At 44.1% G+C, this 20,936-nt stretch overlaps 1 protein-coding gene across 6 annotated transcripts in view; it reads left to right on the top strand.

Annotated features, from left to right (window-relative positions):
• Positions 1-20,936, top strand: part of fhit (fragile histidine triad diadenosine triphosphatase) — a 1,268,452-nt gene that overhangs the window by 998,748 nt on the left and 248,768 nt on the right. For all 6 annotated transcript variants that reach the window (XM_041192493.1, XM_041192490.1, XM_041192495.1 and 3 more), the window contains one exon: positions 6,346-6,414. In XM_041192493.1, coding sequence (XP_041048427.1) covers positions 6,346-6,414 — 69 coding nt within the window. The remainder of the gene's footprint in view (positions 1-6,345; positions 6,415-20,936) is intronic.

The following is a 20,936-nucleotide window of genomic DNA, read 5'->3' as shown; positions in this document are numbered from 1 at the left end:
CAATGGAGAGGGTGAAGTTGGAGGCCTCCCCTAATCTCAAGGCCGTTTATTATTCTTTTACTATTCTTTCTTCCCCTTGTACATTCATTCAAGTACATGCACTCCAGCACAGAAGCATGAAGTACAACATATAGCCATGGACATACTATTTGAGTAATTGATTTGCTATCAGCATTCTCCTTTCTGTTGATCTGTTTCTGTGGACATCCACTAAGAAACAGCTGCAGGAACCAATCCTGTACAAGAAGACAACACCTCACAGCACACTGTACCACCCATGCACCAGCTCAGGTAACACAAGAACAAACTGTAAGACTATAAGATATAGGAGCAGATCTAGGCCATTCGGCCAATCGAGTCTGTTCTGCCATTCAATGAGATCATGGCTGACCTAATAATCCTCAATTCCACTTTCCTGCCTTTTCCCTATAACCCTTAATTCACTTACTAATTAAAAATCTGTCTATCTCAACCTTGAATATACTCAACGACCCAACTTTCATAGCCCTCTGCGGTAAACAATTCCACAGATTCACTATCCTCTGAATGAAGAAATTTCTCCTCATCTCTGTCTTAACTAGGTGATCCCTTACTCTGAGATTATGCCCTCTGGTCCTAGACTCTCCCACAAGGGGAAATAACCTCTCAGCATCTACCCTGTCAAGCCCCCTAAGAGTCTTATATGTTTCAATAAGGTTGCCTCTCATTCTTCTAAACTCCAATGAGCCCAACCTACTCAACTTCTCCTCATAAGAAAATCCCTCCATACCCAGGATCAACCTAGTGAACCTTCTCTGGACTGCCTCCAAAGCCAGTATATCTTTTCTTAGATAAGGGGACCAAATCTGTTCACAGTATTCTCGGTGTGGTCTAACTAATGCTTTGTATAGTTTTAGCAAGACTTCCCTATTTTTATACTCCATTCCCTTTGAAATAAAGGCCAACATTCCATTTGCCTTCTCAATTATCTGCAACTTGTATGCTAGCTTTTTGTGATTCATGCACAAGGACCCCCAAATCCCTCTGTGCTGCAGCTTCCTGCAGCCTTTCTCCATTTAAATAATATTCAGCTCCTCTATTTTTCCTGCCAAAGTGCATAATGCCACATTTTCCCACATTATATTCCATCTGCCAAATTTTTGCCCACTCACTTAACCTGTCTATATCGCTTTGCAGACTTTGTGTCATCCTCACCACTTGCCCTCTCACCTATTTTTGTGTCATCTGCAAACTTGGTGTTAGTACATTAATTTCCTTCATCCACGTCATTAATACATATTGTAAATAGTTGAGGCCCCAGCACTGATCCCTGTGGCACTCCACAGGTTGCCATCTGAAAATGCCCCCTTTATCCCAACTCTCTGCCTTCTATTAGTTAGCCAATCCACTATCCATGCCTATATACCACCCCCAAAACCATGGGCTTTGTAAGTAGCCTTATGTGCGGTACCTTATCAAATGCCTTTTGGAAATCCAAACATATATCTATTGGTTCCCCTTTATCCAGCTTGTTACCTCCTCAAAGAAAACATAAGAAATAGGAGCAGTAGAAGACCATACAGCCCATCATGCCCTCTCTGCCAGTCCACTGTGGGGGGGGGTGGATTTAGATAGTTTGTCCTAGAACACAAATCAGGAGGAGCATTTGTGGTAATGGCGGAGAAACAGAAACCTGTTGGCTGAAGGGCCAGCTCATGCGATTCCTTGACTGAAGACCGTTAATTTTAGATCTCATGAGTCCCGCAATTAAACAAAGGCTCTTATTTGATAAGCAATAATTCATGCAGTCACAAAGCATATTGCACTGACTGTCATGGAGGACCCCAGTCAAGTATAGACACTTTTCTGGATCTCAGCTTATTCTGGAGCATACTGAAACTCCATGAGGATCTGCAGTGGAGTCCTCAGTAACATTGGTCAATCGCACTGCAAGAGTATCTCTAAGAAATGCTCAGGCCATTGCTATGGAGTAATTGGGTTCCACCCTCCAACAGACTTACTTGTCTGGAACATGTAGTGGGCACAAGATGGATCGAAAGTAGCTGATGTTGGGAATAGGGTGGAAGTCCCGGAATCGGGTCCCACCTAACATTTTTAAATGACTCCGAAATCAGCCCAACTGCACACAAATCTGGGCCTAAGTCACCTAGGAGGCATGTTTCCAGTCTGCTATCTTGTTTAAATAGCCCAATACTAATTATGCACTAATTACTGCTGTCAGGGAAGCATGACCTGAATGATCCTGCATCTTGCATTACTGATCACTGAATACCTATGCACCGATAAGGTGGAACACCTTCTGATCATGAGTTCCATGGCATAGGAGCTCTGATCACTACATGGACTTAAGTAATGTCCTGGATTTTGAAGAATCTTGTGATGTGGAAAAGAATCAGAATCCTCTGATTCTGCTGCCAGTTTCCGGGGGAAAGATGACAAAGCTATTTACCCTGGTGAGCAATGCTTCAGTGATATTTTGATGCATCTGTGCACAGCATTAACCAGTAACGTGTCTCCTGTGGCAGTTTTGAATGAGCCTGAGGCATAAATGTTTATGGCAACTGTAATCTTTGCTGTCACTGTTGCCTGCCTGAAAGTTGGACAGCACACCTCTGACACTGCTTCCATGTAAAGTGATACCCTCAAATGCAGTCCTCCCATAGACTTCCATGTGGCTCTTCTGGATGTATATGGCAAACTGGGTTAGTAACAGGAGATAAGGCAGCCTGCTTCTAGTGCAAGTGAACTGCCTTGCCATCCATCATTTGTTCCTTCTCCAAGAAAAACTTAAAATAAAGTAAAACAAAGAAGAATGATTCCACAAAATACCAACAACTTGCATGGATGTAGCACTGCTAACAGAATAAAATATCACATGGTGCTTCAAAGGAGCATTATCAAACAAAATTTACCACCAAACCACATAAGGAGGTATCAGGGCAGATGACTAAAGCTTCAGCAAGAGGTAGATTTTAAAGTACATTGTAATGGAGAAAAGCGAGGTAGAGAGAAGGGAAATACAGAACTTAGGGCCTTGGCAGCTGTAGGAATGGCCACCAATGATGGAGCGATTAAATTCGAGGATGTTCAAGAGGCCAGAATTGGAGGAGTGCAGATCCCTCAAGAGTGTTGTAGAGGTTACAGAGTTACAGAGGTGTAAGACCATAGAGGTGTTTGCAAACAAGGATGAACATTTTCAAATCGAGGTATTGGTTAATGAAGAGCCAATGTAGGTCAGTGAGCATAGGGGTAAACAGGACTTTGCAAATTAGGGCATGAGCAACAGAGTTTTGGATCACTTCAAGTTTATGGGCGTGAATCGCTCTCTGCAGTGCTGAGTGCTGCCGGGGTGGGGGCAGGAGGAGGGTGAGTGTGGAAGTTTGTATATGCGCGCAAGTGCGTGCACTGAAAGCGCCCTGAAGGCACAGAGCTGCCTCAGGGAACTGAAGATTTTTAAAAACACAAATAAAGGATTTGAAAATGTTAAAAACATGTCCTCTTATGTGACTGTGTCACATGAGCAAGGACATGTTATGAATGAGATTTGAACATTTTTACTGTATTTTTAATTCCCGTTGGAAACCTCATCCTGCCCGTGGATGAGGCTTCATAAAAAATCCAAAGGTTGGACAGACAGCAAAAAATTGCATTTAATTATGACTTTAATGGCCTTAATAGGCCTGTTAATTGTCAGCGGGCACGCTGCTGACTACTGCGCATGCCCGCCAACTGAAATATCTCATGAGTGCTCAATAATGTTGGGATGCTCACCCGATGTCAACATGCGTCATTTTATGCTTGAGCGGATTGAGCATGCACCTGCCTCCTTAGCAAAAAATCCTGCACTATGGAATTCCCTTTTAGTTTTCAGAAATTCTGCAAACAAAAATATCCAGCAATCAAGAATTTAAGAACCCTACACTTCAAGCCTAAAGAACTAACGTCATTAAAGCTCAGAACATTTTTGGCCTTCAATGTCCATTTTATACTGGCTCAACATATTCTCCTTAAAAGTTCATGACCTTGCAGGCCGAATCATTTGAATACAGTTCCTATTATTCAAATAACCTCACGCACAGACTATGGAAAATGATTGTAGGTATTTTAGCACTGTGTGTTTCTCTGGGGAATCGGGAATTTTGGACGGTTTCCTGGGGCTGATTTTTACATCCTGCGGGCAAGTGCACGCTCAACCTGATCAGGTGCAAGATCACATGAGAAGACATTGGGCGAGTGTCCCAACATTGTCGTGCACTCGCACGATATTTCACTCGGTGAGCGCATGCAAAAGTCGGAAGCGCGACCGATGACAATTTAAAGGGCAATTAAGCCATTAATGGCGCAATTGTCTCTGATTTTTCATGGCTCACCAACCTTATAGTTGGCTGATGGGCAAATTGGCCAGGCGGACTTTGCATTGTGCATCAAACTTCATCCAAGGGTGGGATGAAATTTCCATTATGAAATAAAATAAAAACAAATGTCTGTGGGCACCATTTTTATTAGCTATATTTTCAGGTGATTGATTGTGATGCTTGGACATTTTTGTCAGCTTTTAAAACCTTTATTTGTTGATTTATCAGGTCTGCAGCTCCCTGAGGCAGCATCCCTCAGCATGCTTTCTCTCAGCGTTCACCCATGGTGATGTCATCACCCACCCTATTCCCGCCCCCACCATAGCAGCACTGAGCCTTTCAGCATGCATTGCACACAGGCTGGCCGTCAATTGACCTGCCAGCGTTTGACTTCAGAGAAAGTAAAACCAAATCAGACGAGGCCTAGAACAGGCTGCTGGTTCATTCTCACCCATTTTCACCTTGCTTATCCTGAAATTGGTGCCCAATCAAGTACAAGATTTTTGTCCCAGCCTGAAATTACTTCCCTTCCTTGCTGCCGCATTCTTGACTTGTGTTTGTCCTGTTCAAATAAGCAATGTTGAAATAGTTACTCGTTGAAACTATGCCGGTAGGCGTGAGGTGAGCATAGTAAGTACTAGGCCAACCTTCAGCCTCTTGACTTGCCTGATTAAATTTGAAACGAAATTTGGCCATATTTTTTCTGTTCTTGTCTGGATAATGACACCACTTCACCAGCAAATTGAATCAGTTTATAATAGCGATAAGTCATGAGCAAATGGTACAAGGGAACATATGTATTTATTAGTTGGAGTTATTGAGCATTGTGGATGTGCCATTTAGTTTTTTTTAATTACTTTGCACCATTTGTATTGCATTTTCCCCATTGGCAAAATCAGCTATTCCAAAATAGCTACTTCTTGACAACAGACCATGTTACTTTAAAATCATTGTCAATGGTTCTTTTATAATTTGCAATCAACTAGGCTTGCCAGTTTTGCCATCTACAAGAAAAACAGATCACACAAGTCCTTTCAGAAGAAGAATTCTTATAAATGTTGGTAATTTCTATAGACTAAAGAAAGACTTGAATAAATCTATCTTTCGCCCTTCTATTTCCCCACCTTTTCAACTGTCATTATCTTTTGAGTGGTATCAAAAATATTTAAAAGGTGAATATTCAAATTCCAAAAGCAAATTTGCCTTTTATTAACACCAGAGTTTACAAACATTCTGTATTTACCCTGTGAAATGCTTTGCCTATTTAATGGCCAGGATTTTTCCTATGATGGGCAGCCTGGGCGGGAGCGGGCCCGATCTGCTCCGCCCCACCGATTTATGTTGGCAGGCCAATTAAGCCCTGTCCGGCATGATACGTGGCCAGCAGCACTCAGCGATACCTGTGCGGGCGGGGGAGAAGGGAGAGTCGGGGCCAGCGCTCTTTTGCGCATGCGTGTATAAGAGCCCAGCAATATCTCTGAGGCACGGAGCTGTCTCACGGAGAATGAATGGATATTAAAATACTAAAGGAATTGATCTTAAAATTTATTTAAACATGTCCCCTCATGTGATTGTGTCACATGAGCGGGGACATGTTTTAATATTTATGAAAATTAATTAATTAATTTAATAAAAGCTTTAGGAAGCCTCCTCCTGCTCGTGGATGAGGTTTCCTGAAAAACGCGAAGGCCGCTTGGGCTTTCTGCCTGCCTGTCAATCTGAAGGTTGGACGGGCAGCGTTCTCAGGTGGCTCAATTGATTACTTAATGGCCTTAATAGGCTGTTTACATTTCAGCAGCCTGCAGCCGACTCCGGCACATGCCCACCAAACGAGATATCGCGATGGCGCGCGATGATGTCAGGATGCACGCCCAACGTCATCGCACGTCATTTTATGCGTTGGTGTGTCGGGCCCATCCCCGCACGCCGACCGGAAGATTCTGCCCAGTGTGAATCAAATGATGATTTTTGTTTTCTCTCTTCCCTCCAGCATGTGCATATTCACATTCTTCCAAGAAAGAAAGGAGACTTTTCAAGAAATGATGATGTCTACGTGGAGGTAATTTTCAAAGATAAATCTTAACATGGAAATTTTGCAAAGCTGTTCAATTATAAGAAAAACACATGGTGTGATTTTACCGGCTCCCAGTGGCAGGCTAAGAACTGGGTGTCCAGATCAGCTAATTAACGGCCCAATTGAAGTCCACCCGTGTGCTGCCAGCGGCAGAGTCATTTGCTGCCACATGGGGAAACTGCCAGCCGCATGGAGTTGGCTTCCCTATAGCCTCTGGGGGGAGACCATGAAAGCCCTGGGCTATTAGGCCAATGAAGCGGGTCACTGGCAGCAATGGTAGACCCCCCCCCCCCCCCCCCCCCCCCCCCCGCCCCCCCACCCCCAGCTCCGAGGCTGCTGCTGTAGGGGTTCCCCCTCTGAATGCCAGGGCCTGACTGCTGGGCCCCAGCAGAAGAATGAAATGTCTTTCTCCCCTGCAAGGGTGCCTAAAGATGGTGGTGCCCTCTTGTTATCTTTGCCACCTCAGCAGCAACCACCTGTCCCGGGGCCGTTACTGAGGCTTCTGAGCTACCAGCCTTCTGATTAGGTTGGCAGCATGGAGCACCTGCTTGCTGTCCTCATCTGGGTAGCTGGCCTGGCGGCGGCCAGTTAAGAGGCTGCCACAGGAAGATGGCTGCAGCGGTTCTACTGTGTGCTTCTGCAGGCTCTGGACCCACATATGGTCCTGACATCAGAACTTACCCCCTTCAAGAAAATCCTGGCCATGTAATTTTGATTTTGGGGATTGCAGTAACTACTTTGCAGCCAACTCAGGGTTGTTGAAACAGCACAGTTTGTTTTTCCCACGTGACAAATATTACTCATCTAATGAGTAATATTACAAACTCAGACCCACATCTTAATCCAGGATTCTATTATGGGAAAAAGGTCTGCTAAATAAGAAAATTATTTCCTACCTTTTACATAAGTAATGGTTAGAGTTCATTCCCGGTAATACATACTGGCCACATACAAAATTCCTAGCTTCCTGAGTAATTTGAGTGAATTGTACCAATTTCACTAAATAGAATTGTTGATTCAAACATAATAGCTAAATGTAAACTTCTATTTCAGACATGTGATGTTTTCTGACTGCCTTACATTTAATATTTAACATAGTAAACACTGTCACTCTACTGTCAGATGTTATCTTTATCAGGAGGTTATTCAGAAGTCAAGTCACTTTTGTGTAGTGCATGTTCTTGTGAAATGTTATTTTGTGCAGTAGCATCACCTCATCTATATCACAAGGTTTGCCACTGAAGTTGGGTCTGTCAGTGAAAGCAGTCTGCGATATTAAATGAATATTGCATCGAAAGATTCCAACATTTTTAAAGTAGCTGTTTTTGTTTGAGGTTGTTTGAAATGTTAGTTCAAGCATCATTTTCATTTAAATGCAAACCATTTCTTGCAAACAGATTGAGATAGACCTTGACTTTGTGTGATTGTGTGAAATAGGTGCCTGCAAATCGTCAGCTCGTTTTACAACTCTCCCACTTTTTATTTCCAGAGAGGTCAGTGGAACTAAAAATCGTGGGAAATGTAATATGGGCTGCTGACTTGCTATTACCTGTTTTATATTTGTGCACGAAGTCGAGATCTATCCCATTGTATGTTTACCATTATTTTACTGTACTTTAGGATCAGATTGGTATTAAAACAACAATAGCTTCTCTGAATAGTTTTTTTGGAATATTTCAAACGGTCTGTTTGCACTCAGGACTGGCTTGAAAATTGATGGACAAAGTATTTATAATTACCCTTTAAATTTTCCTTGGTTAGTTTAAGCTGGGCTAAAACATCCATAATGAAAACATTACTATAGCTGACGACTTTTAAAGTTTGAGACTGATTAGGTTATCAGATAAAAATTGCTGCCCGTCATACTGTGGTACATATACACAAAATGCCGTAGGAGTTCAATGTGGAGAAGTGTAGTCTAATAAGGCAGGATAGTATAGTATAAATGACACAATTTTGTAAAGTGTATATGAGGAAAGAAATCTTGGTATCCATATACACAAATATTTAAAAGTGGCAGGGAAAGTTGATAAGGTAATTTAAAAGTAACAAATGCACATGTGTTGCTTGGATTTATACAGTGAGGAATAGAATATAAAACAAAGAGATCATGATAGAACCTTAAAAACCACTGGTAAAACTTTAGATTGAGCAAGATGAACACCATACTTCAGGAAAGATGTAAAGGCCTTGGAAAGGGTATAGTGGAGCATACAAAAACAGGTTTGCCAAGAATGAGGAACTTCAGTTATAAAGAGTGGTGCCAAAGTTAGGACCATTCTCCTTGGAACAGAGAAGATTCAGAGGTGATCGAAATGATGAGAGCAAATCAGAAAAAAATCTATTCCCTCTTGTAAGTGGATCAATAACTAGAGGTCATGGATTCAAAATCATTGGAAAATAATCTTAAGGGGAGATGCAAAGTAATTTTTTGATTCAGAAAGTTACCAGGAGCTGAAAATTGCTACCTGAAAAGATGCTGACTCAAATAATTTTAAAAGGGAGTTGAGCAGGTATTTCAGCATTGGAAACTCACAGGGTTAGAGACAAAAAAGCAAGGATATGGGACTAAGCAAGACTGCTTTTTCAAAGGTCTGAGTGCTCTCTGCTTCTTCCTTGAGCAGAGGCCTGAACAATGCCCATCCACAACCACGCCTGCCTGGCTGAACTTGTTCTCTCATTGAACAATTTTCCTTTAACACGTCTCACTTCCTCCAAATAAAACCCATGTGGCCATGGGTCCGCATGGGCCCCAGTTACGCCTATCTTTTTGTGGGTATGTGGAACATTCCTTGTTCCAGTCCTACTCCGGCCTCCTCCCACAACTCTTTTTCTGGTACATTGATGACTGTATTGGTTCCATTTCATGTTCTTGTCTGGAACTGGAAAGATTTGGCGATTTTGCTTCCAATTTCCACCCCCTCTCATCTTCACATGGTCCATCTCTGATATTTCCCTTTCCTTTCTTGACTTCTGTCTCCATTTCTGCTGATAGGCTGTCCACCAATTTTCATTACAATCCCATCGACTGCCTCAGCTACTTTGACTGTACCTTCTCACGCCCTGCTTCCTTTAAGGACTCCTGTAAGGTTTTCACTCAACCAGACTCTGCAGTCAATAGATCACCTTTAGCCATTTCCGCCAACTCCAGCATGATGCCACCATCAAACATATCTTCCCTTCACCTACCCTGTCAGCAGTCCATAAGGACCATTCCCTCTGTGACACCCTGGTCCACTCCTCCATCACCCCAACACCTCATCCCCTTCCCATTCAATAACAGAAGGTATAACACCTGTCTCTTTACCTCCTCCCTCCTCACTGTCCAAGGCCCCTAACACTCCTTTCAGGTGAAGCAGCAATTCACTTGCACTTCTCTCAAGTTAGTCTACTGTATTCGCTGTTCATAATGTGGTCTCCTCTACATCGGGGAGACTAAACTCAGACTTGCTGACCCCATTGCTCAACACCTATGCTCAGTCTGCAAACATGACCCCAACCTTCTGGTCACATGCCATTTCAATTCACCATCTTGCTCTCATGCTCACATTTCCATCCTTGGCCCGTTGCAATGTTCCAGTGAAGCCCAACGCAAACTGGAGGAACAGCATTCTAGACTTAACATTGAGTTTAACAACTTCAGACCATGAACTCTGTACTCCATTTTGATCTTTTTTTTCTTTTCCCCAACCTCCTCCCCCAACAGGGCCAGTCTGTAACTTGTTCTTATGTTTTGCTTTCAGAGAACACTGATCCTTGTTCTGCTATTGATACATTCTACCATCTGACCTTTAGGCCACTATTAGAACTTTCCATAGTCTTTAAGGATATCATTAACACTCCCTTTGTCTTGTGTTCATGACAGTTTTGTCAAATCTCTCCTGAGCACCCACCTATCCCTGACCTTCTATTTTGTTCCACATCTGCCACAGTATAAAATCCATCACATTTCTACCTCACTTCAGCTCTGAAGAAGAGTCATACGGACTTGAAAAGTTAACTCTTTTTCTCTCTCCCATAGATGCTGCTAGAACTGCAGAGTTTTTCCAGCATTTTCTGTTTTTACCTCAGCCTATTTCTCAGTGGCTATTTGAAGGGCAACATCAGTAAATGCCTTTAGGCGGAGATGGTGGTGTAGTGGTAATGTCACTGGACTGGCAAGCCAGAAGCCCAGTCTGATGCCCTGGCGAGACTTGTTTAAATCCCACCATAATGGCTGGTGGAATTTAAATTCAATTAACTTTAAGAATCTTGCATTCAATGCCAATCTCAGTAATGGTGATCATGAAATTATAAATTGTTGTTAAAAGTTCAACTGGTTCTCTAATGTCCTTCAGGAAAGGAAATCTGCCATCCTTGCTGGTCTGGCCTACATGTGACTCCAGGGTCACAGCAATGTGGTTGACTCTTAACTGTCCTCTTAATTGCTAAGGGCAATTAGAGATGGGCAACAAATGCTGGCCTTGCCAGGAACCCACATCTCAAGAAAGAATAAAGAAACCAAGAAGGCTGCTTTACTTTCTCAGGCAAGGTTTGCTCAGGGGTGAGAAAGGTGCAAAAGATAGTCAGAATTTAAAATCTGATGACCTACATATGATACTCCCTTGCTGATGTTACTTGTGAAGCAAGGCCATGTTAGATCAAGAAGTAAAATGGTAGATTATGCTGAAACAGTGGTTAAACAAATGAGAACATGAATCACTTCCTTTTTCCAAGTACCCTATCAGATATCCACAATGAAGAATGCTATATTATGCTCTGGTTATAATCCATTCATTAATTCATGTACAATTTAAAAACAAAACTTTGGTGTGCCCTCTTCTTTGACCTTAACTTTAATACAATGGGATTTCCTGTTATCTGTTTTACTTCACTATGAGTGGATTGATAAGAGAAGATTCAGCTGTTATTTACTACCCAGTTATTTACTACCAAGGATGTTTCTCTGCTGTCTGGATGTTTTGATGGCTCTTTCAAACAATTATGGTAGTGTCATTCCCAGTAAAGGCATGTCATATTCATAACTTTAAACATGGACTGCATTCAGTAGAGAATTTTCTGATTCTTCATTTTCTTTTAAAAATGGACATTAAAAGGTGACTAAGATGGATGCTGATGGTCAGGTGCAATTTCAGCACAGACTACTTCAACTTTCCAGGAAGTTTCTAATTGGATGATTATGAATGGAGTGCCTCCTCCTTGAGTTGACAAAACAGGACAAAATCAGGGTGGTGGTGTGGTCTCCAAATCCCCTGCCACACTGTCATCTTGCTGCTTCATCACACCAGCATCAGATTTAAAGTACAGGTGAGCTCAATGCACCCAGCCCAGGACCACAGCAGAGAAGACATGGCCCCCAAAAGGCAAGAAGACTGCAGCCCTCGAGCAGCTTTTGGATGCCGTGGAGGCCCACTGTAATGTCCTCTGCCCCTGCTCTGCTCGAGGGACAACTACATTGCCACTCAGGCTTGGTAGGCGATGGCAGTGTTGATCAGTGCCAATGTTGCACAGAAGAGATTGGCCATCCAATGCAGATAAAGAATGAATGATCTAATTTGTGTAGCCAGGGTATGGAAACCATTTCATCACTCTGAACTCATACACTCAAGCCCATCACACATTCACTGGCATCTCACTCACTGCCAGCTCAAGGGACATCACCAACCCATTCTCATACACTTAGCTTCACATGTCCTTTTGACCTCATCTCCTCTGGAGACTGCCTCCTCAGCCCTCACCATCTTGAGGCCACTTGTACAGATCAACATGTGTCCCCTCATACACCCTGGGATACCCTCATCCCCAGTACAGCTCTCGTCCTGCAGCCTCTTCCCTTGTCTGAGGCCACTTCTTCCCCTTCCCTAAGCAAGACCTTGCGCTGCAGCCATTAAAAAGCCACCCACATATGACTGATCTGGTAGGTAGAGACCTACCCATGATGTGGTGCTGTGTGCGAAACCTGGCACTGATGACTACAAATGCTGACTGCAGCAAGGTAGACAAACAAACCTTGAAGTCCTGAGCAAAGTGCAGCCTGCCAATTGCATGCCTTATATATGCTGTTGTGAAACACATTGGTGTGTTTTTGCTCCAACGTGGGCGGACGATCCAGTGGAGGGGGAGGCTTTAGTCCAGTGGGCTGGCCTTATAATGATGTGCTGATGCATTACAATGAGGTTCCTGACGTCCGATGACGGGGAAATTGGCCCACCATCGGTGGGCGGAGGGGGCAATTGCAAACTGGTTTAACGACGTCGTGAAAACAATTTTTGCTCTTCGTGCCATATTTGGCTCAAGCCACCGAACACGCCCGACACTGGTGGGCATGGAAAATCTCAGCCATAATGTTAGAATTTTGGGGTGAATGCTTGCATAGATAATGCTCTTTATTTAACTACAAACATTTGCTCCTTGTTATTCCAAATGACCCCACATTCTGGGGCTGAGAAACAAACATATTTCCTTTTCGAAACTGCATTGATTGTGGATGGTAATGAAAGGGAATTGGGATTTCTGTTCTCTCATCCCTGTCCATAGCAGCTGGTTCTGTGTTCTGGTCTGGACACGGCATCTGGTTCCACTCAAATCTTACTGCTCCAAAAGCACATTCAGAAGACAACCAGCTTCCTCTGTTGTTTTTTCTAAAGGTCCTTAGCAGCTTTGCCATTAATGTAAGAGATTGAAATCTGTTACTATGAAAACTCATGAGGTCAGATGAGTGTCTGGGGTCTCCACATTCCTCTCCATTAGTTTATACTTTGTGTAATTGATTGTACATGAGGTGTATGCATTCTGGTCCTTGTCATTCTGCCCTGCATTGTTCTTTAACCTCAAAGGTAAGTGTTTATTGTGGGCTGTCCCACTGGATTCTGAAAGTTTCCAAGTTTAGGACTAGACTGAGGAAATGCAGACCGAGTGCAAATGCCCTGGGTCGTGATACGGGATACAATGGTAGAGATGCTGAAGTGAGATCAATAGTGGAACTAAGGACACACCGTTCGCATTAACAGACTTCAGCTGTGTGCGAGGAGAGCAAATGGCTGTAAATGGGTATTTCTGGTGGTATGGAGCTTGAGTATATGTAGGTATGCACTTTTCCCTGACCCAGTTAGGCATCATTTCTGATTGAGATAAGGAGCCTTAATAACATAGAGAAGACCATTCATGTCCCAGTAGTCAGTAGCTGAGAAAGCCTGGTAATAATGTAAGCGTATCATGAACCTTTTTACCTACTGCTAACTGCCACTAATATATTCAGAAACAAAAATAAAAATAGCTGGAAAATCTCAGCAGGTCTGACAGCATCTGCGGAGAGGAATATGGTTAACGTTTCGAGTCCGTATGACTCTTCATCAGAACTAAGGAAAAATAGAAAAGAGGTGAAGTATAAGCTGGTTGTGGGGGGTGGGACAGGTAGAGCTGGATAGAATGGAGTGCAGCAAGTTCAGAAAGAGACAGGTTAGAGTGGGTGAGAGGAGCAGAGAAATTGGGACGACTGATGTCACGCCGACAGTTCTCAATAAAAAGATCAAGAGCAGGTAAGAATCCAGAGGGAGGGGTCCAGGTGGAGGGAGAATATTGGAGGTGGGTAAAAGGATCTGTTGAACGGGAAGAGGACCCCTGCACAAAGAAGGGAGCATGGAGACGAAGGCGGCAGAAGAAGAGTTCAGCATTGTGCCGAGCCCAAAATTCATTGAGATGAGTGCGTAAGGGTATGAAACTGAGTCCTTTGCTGAGCGCTGAATGTTTAGCATCAGAGAGGGGAAGGTCAGGGGGTATGGTGAATACATGGCCGGGGCTGGGATTGGAAGATGGGATGGGGTCAGAGGGATGGGCAGGGGTGGAGGGTCCTGGATGGGCGTTGGTGTCAATGAGTTGTTGGAGCTTGCGTTCCATTGCACCTGAAAGAAAGAGACAAAATTTCTCTCCCTATTCAACGGATCCTTTTACCCACCTCCAATATTATCCCTCCACCTGGACCCTTCCCTCTGGATTCTTATCTGCTCTTGATCTTTTCATTGAGAACTGTCGGCGTGACATCAATTGTCTCAATTTCTCTGCTCCTCTCACCCACTCTAACATGTCTCTTTCTGAACTTGCCGCACTCCGTTCTATCCAGCTCTACCTGTCCCATCCTCCAACCAGCTTATATTTCACCTCTTTTCTATTTTTCCTTAGTTCTGACGAAGCGTCATACGGACTCGAAACGTTAACTGTATTCCTCTCCGCAGATGCTGTCAGACCTGCTGAGTTTTCACAGCTATTTTTATTTTTGTTTCAGATTTCCAGCATCCGCAATATTTTGCTTTTATACTAATATATTCAGTGTTTTTATGTGTCTTTTTGAAGAATTTTATTTAAAAAAAAATAAACAATTGAACTATATAATATATATTGTAATAATGAACAAATGCATGGCAATAAGTCTGAGGGCATAGCTCAGTGTTGGAGTTTTGCTGAATTGTAAAACACTTGAACTGTGCTCTTGTGGCTTTTATTATCATTACAAGTACCTAGATAAATTACTGCATTGCCAACCCTCTGCTATCTGGATGTAATCAGCATATAAAACTAATGCAAGACCTGTGATTTTTAACAAGGACACCTCATTTAAAAATTTGCAGCCAATGTCTTGGGTGGGTAAACAAAACATTGATTGCACACTGTCATTTCCACCAGATTGTAGCAAAGTACTTATGTTCTGCAAGTTTTTTTGAAATTACTGTCATGATTTATAAAGACACATAGGCAGCCATGCGGCATCATGCAAACTATATTTTATGACAGTACTGGGAACAGGAAGAATTGAAACTTGGCTAAAAAACAAGTGCTGTTTGAAAAATGTGCTGTCAATGTGATGATAATGATTGTGATTTTGAGTTATAGGCCTGCAAGGCAACAACTGTAACGAGGTTCAGTGGCTGGCTTTTTAAAGTTTCCTGCTTGGTGCTAAGTCTGGCAGTAAATCTGCCCAAGATATTGCATTGGTACAATAGCATAATCTTCACTGCTGATATAAGGATAATAATGACAGCAAAATTCTGCGCCAAGTTTCAGTCGGGTGGTTTCACACTCAAAACTAAAAATGAACACTTCATCAGGGGGTTATTCATTACCACTAGTGAAAATGTGTGGTAAATGGCATCAAACCATAAATAGCTACCCATTCGACAGGAGAACTTGTGGTTCAAGATGTACTGAACCAGAATGGGCTATTTTGAGCCAAGCAAAGGGCCTCAACCTCAGGAAACTCAATGACCTTCTGAGAGAATATCGCAATGGAAATGGATGTTTTCTGCTCAGTAAAGTGGAATGAAACTGGGTGGTTGTCGGGAACCATCTCAGTGACAAGAGAAAGGGTGAATAACTTGAGCAAGTTTGAAACCTTGACAAGAATCGTGAGGGTTGACTGGTTCTCATCCTTTGTTGCTGTGGAGGAATTTGGAATGCAATGGAAGCTGGCTGTAGAATTAATCCAAGGAGTAAAGCTCTGTTTAGTGTTAAATACACAAAATTTCTGATACTCATTGGAAAAAGGTAACTTGTGTTGATACTTGTTGAATTGAAACGCCTGTGCTCATTCCAATTGCATTGTAACTATAGTTCAGAAGTCAGATTGCTGATAATCATTTGATGAACCAAATGACCATATAATCTTGCTGTGAATATAAATGAGAGAACATGGTTGTAGGGTCTATGAAAAATTGCTGGGAAAGTTCACTGTGCAATCTTCTCAGTTCAGTGTACATACAGGTACACTTTTATTGCCCTCGTCCCTCCCTCCCACTGATAAAGCCATCTCAGTCATGTTATTCTGAAGGAAAGTTAACTGCTTATTCTTTTCTTTAAGAGTTTTCTGTCATGTGGTGGTTGGGCGTGGGGGCTGGTGGGGGGGTGGAAGGTTGGTGTTGCTAGGGTAGAATTAGAGAGAAATATTATAGTCTTTTTGTCTCCTATTCTTCTTCTTCTGCTTCCTGAACTATCTTTACAACTTTAGTCTTGAGAGGGCATTCTAGTTGCAGCACTGCTCTCCAATTATTTCCCAAGTGTACAGTTGCAAATGGTACAAAGTGACCCCCAATATATAATGTATATGCAGACTGACTTGACAGTTTGGATACTACACAGGCATGAAATACTGCATCGTCAGGACTTCTGAAATATATCAAGATATACGATAGGAACGTATGCATGCTGATGTCATGACATGATGTTAAGAAGTCAAGCTAGGTAGCTCGCCATTGCCAGAGTATTGTTTGTTTGAGCCAGACGCACCATTGACAGCCCAGAAGATTGAGCAAAAACAAGGAATAATGTTTTTCTAAATTTTTCAGGGAGCACTTCTCCTACCTGCACCTCAACCTGGAGCAATGTCTAAGGCACTCATGATTCACCAAGGAGGTGATCATTGTGCTACCTCCTTCAATAGGCCCTTCAGCAGGGCAAGGGCAGCAGCAGTTTGGCTGCATTGACTGCTCACGACAACAATGGCACTGGTGTCATCCTGAAAGAGGACAGCAGGTTTTTGCTCCAGGAAGCCACTGGCACTCCCCCAGGGCAGCACCTTAGCAATCATAGTAATCTCTGGGAGGGCAGTTTGCTGGACTGCTGTGTGAGCCTGCATGCTCATTTGAGCACTGAGATTAGCAACCATGATGTCAGCAGTCTGACTCTGCGTGACAGCGAGTATGGATCTCATGACCTTCATCTGAGCTTCCAAAACAGCACTGAGACATTGGGTGAATACCACCTGTGATTCAGTGAATGTTGTGGCACCGGCAACCAGACTCTGCATCAAAGTTAGCTCTGCAAGTGCTGCATTAGAATTGGCCATTACTTACACACAGGAAAGTATGATACCTGTGCTACATTGCAACCAGACTCCTCCATGCTCCTTGAGAGTGGCAAGAGACTTGCTGGCCTTGTCTGAGTATCCTGTAGCAGAACTTGTTTGTGACCTTGCCCTCCGGGGAGCTGGTACGTGGACTTTCCTTTCCACCTGGCCTGCATGGCTGCAGTGCACCCATGCCCACATGAGGAGTACAGTCTCCTCTAGTGGGCTGAGGGGATCAGGCATGCCTCTCCCCTCTGGTTCTGCTTTGCTCCCTATATTTGGGCCACCTTGCCTTGCAAGAGAGAGGGAAGAATGTCAGTGAATGTGTGCAGGTCATTGAGAGGGTGCAGAGGCGATTTACCAGTATAGTTCCAGGGATAAGCAATTATAGCTATGAGACTAGACTAGAGAAGCTGGGGTTGTTCTCCTTGGAGCTTGGAAGGTTGAGGGGGTTTTGATAGAGGTGTACAAGATTATAACAGGTTTAGTTAAAGTACATAAAGAAAAGCTGTTCATAGTAGCTGATGGTACAAGGACGGGGAACATGGGTTTAAGGTTTTGGGCACGAGGTATGTTGGCGGGGGGTGGGGGGGCGGGCAGTGGTTTGTAAGGAAGAACGTTTTTATGCAGCAAGTAGTAGTGACCTGGAACTCACTACTGACGGGGTTGGTGGAAGCAGAGACATTCAAAGATTTCAAAAGGAAAATATTAGGAACATAAGGGAAATAAACTTGCCGGACTATAGGGAATGGTTCCAGGGATGATGAACTTCTGTTATGAAGATCGATTGGATAAGTTGGGACTGTTTTCCTTGGAGAAGAGAAGGCCAAGAGGAAATTAGATAGAGGCATTCAAAAGCCTGAGCATACAGGAAGAAACTGTCCCCACTCGTGAAAGGATCCGGAATGAGAGAGAGCAGATTTAAAGAACTGGCAAAAGAAGCAAAAGTGGCATGAGAGAAACCTTTAACCGCAGTGAGTGGTAGGGATCTGGAGTGCACTGCCTGAGACTCTGGTGGAGGCAGGTTCAATCAAAGCATTCAAAAGGGAATTAGACTGTCACCTGAAAGGATAGAATGCGCAGGGTTACAGGGAGAAGGCAGGGGAATGGCACTAGATAAATTGATCATTCGGAGTTGCCTCCTCCTGTACTGTAAAATTTCTGTGATTCTGTGCGATATAGCAGGGAAATAGAACTGACTAAATTGTTGTACAGAGAATCAGCATGGACTTGATGGACTGAATGGCCTCCTTCTGTGCCTTAATGACTCTATGGCCCATAACTCCAGAGCTCCCCAGCATCAGACTTGGGGTACCCCAGAGATTCCCTGGGGAATCCCTCTGGGAAGTTCCCAGGTAAGGGTTTGCACGGCAATTGTCCAGAAGTGCGCGCTTCCTCTGGATAATTGCTCTGTGCTGGGAACCATCCAAAAATGCCGTTTAAATCGCAAACTTCAGATGGTTCTGCCAGAGTTATACCAATAGTTTTTCAGAAAAGGTTAGAAGAATTAAAACCACTTCTAATATCTGAGTAACTTTTGTAAAGACCCAGACAGACCCCATGGGATCCCCCCACACCCCAACAGCCCCCCGGCCAACATGGGACTCCCCCAACACACCAACCTCCGACACCCCTGACTTCTAACCCCCGATCCCCAAACTCCAACTGCCCCTAACCTCCTATGCCCTCACGACCCCCGGCACCCTCCACCCCTCTGACCCCTTGATCTTCAATCCCTTCCCACCTCCTGACCTCCCAACCTCTGACGCCTCCCCCCCCCCCAGCCTGCGACTGCCACCCCCACCCCCCCCCGGACCTCCAACCAATACCCCCAACCCCTCAGACCTCCGACCGACCGCCCCTGACCTCTGACTGACCCCCCCCAAACCATGGACCTCCAACCAACCTCCCACCCCCACGGACCCCCCCACCCCACAAATCCTGTGCACTTACCTTAGACACTTAGCTTCTCCCTGGACTGTCAATTTCCCTGGCTCTTTAAACTTACCTGCTTTACGACAGCAAGTGTCATAAAATAGGGGGTGTGGCCTCCTTGAATCCACTGGAGCTACACTTCGCTGGGGCCTGCATGGAGTCTTTCTATGCAGACCCCAGGCAGCTCTGGCGAACGGAAGTGGCAACATAATTTTCAAGACTAGGTAAATAGGTATTCATTTCTTCTAATTCCTGCACGCCAGCACTTTCCGACAATAGTCGGAGGTTACAGCCCTTGTAACTAAACATTAATTGGATACTGCATACTAAGATATGTTGCTGTGCTGATATTTAAGCTGGTGCTAGATTACATGATGGTGCTTCTTCCTGACGGGTCTGCAGCAGCTTTCTTATGAGGCTGCACTGCCTGGCCAGACAGCAGTTTTTGAGTATGTGAAAGCAGGAAATTGGAAGGGGGGGGCTTTTTTTCATTCATTCATGGAATGTGGGCTTCACTGGCTGGGCCAGCATTTATTGCCCATCCTGAGTTGCCCTTGAGAAGGTGGTGGTGAGCTGCCTCCGTGAACGGCTGCAGTCCATGTGGTGTAGGTACACCCACAGTGCAGTTAAGAAGGGAATTCCAGGACTTTGACCCAGCCACAGTGAAGGAACAGTAATATATTTCCAAGTCAGGATGGTGAGTGACTTGGAGGGGATCTTCCAGGTGGTGATGTTCCCATCTATCTGCTACCCTTGTCCTTCTAGACGGTGATGGTCATGGGTTTGGAAGATGCTGTTTAAGGAGTCTTGGTGAACTCCTGTAGTGCATCTTGTAGATGGTATGCATTACTGCTACTGTGCATTGTGGTGGAGGGAGTGAATGTTTGTGGATGTGGTGCCAATCAAGCGGGCTACCTTGTCCTGGATGTTGTCAAACTTCTTCAATGTTGTGGGAGCTGCACTCATCCAGGCAAGCAGGGACCATTCCATCACACTCCTGACTTGTGCCTTGTAAATGCTGCACAGGGTTTGGGGAGTCAGGAGGTGAGTTAATCGCCACAGGATTCCCAGCCTCTGACCTGCTCTTGTAGCCACAGTATTTATATGGCTAGTCCAGTTCAGTTTCTAGTCAATGGTAACCTCCAGGATGTTGACAGTGGGGGATTCAGTGATGGTGATGCCATTGAACGTCAAAGGGCAATGGTTAGATTCTCTCTTGTTGGAGATGGTCATTGCTTGGCACTTGTGTGGCATGAATGTTACTTGCCACTTGTCAGCCCAAGCCTGGATATTGTCCAGGTCTTGCTGCATTTGGACATGGACTGCTTCAGTATCTGAGGATGGTGCTGAACATTGTGCAATCATCAGCGAACATCCCCACTTCTGACTTTATAATGGAAGGAAGGTCATTGATGAAGCAGCTGAAGATGGCTGGGCTGAGGACACTACCCTGATGAACTCTTGCAGTGATGTCCTGGAGCTGAGATGACTGACCTCCAACAACCACAACCAGCTTTCTTTGTGCTAGGTATGACTCCAACCTGTTTTCCCCCAGATTCCAGTTGACTCGAAATCTATTCCAGTTGCTAGGGCTCCATGATGCCACACTCGGTCAAATGCAGCCTTGATGTCAAGGGCAGTCATCTCACCTCAGGCATTCAGTTGTTTTGTCCATGTTTGAACCAAGGCTGTAATGAGGTCAGGAGCTGATTGGCCCTGGCAACATGTTATTGCTAAG

Source organism: Carcharodon carcharias, chromosome 7 (genome assembly GCF_017639515.1).
Source record: "Carcharodon carcharias isolate sCarCar2 chromosome 7, sCarCar2.pri, whole genome shotgun sequence".
Classification (NCBI taxonomy): Eukaryota; Metazoa; Chordata; class Chondrichthyes; order Lamniformes; family Lamnidae; genus Carcharodon; species Carcharodon carcharias.
The sequence above is the reverse complement of the archived record's forward strand: the minus strand, read 5'-3'. Positions and strand labels throughout refer to the sequence as shown.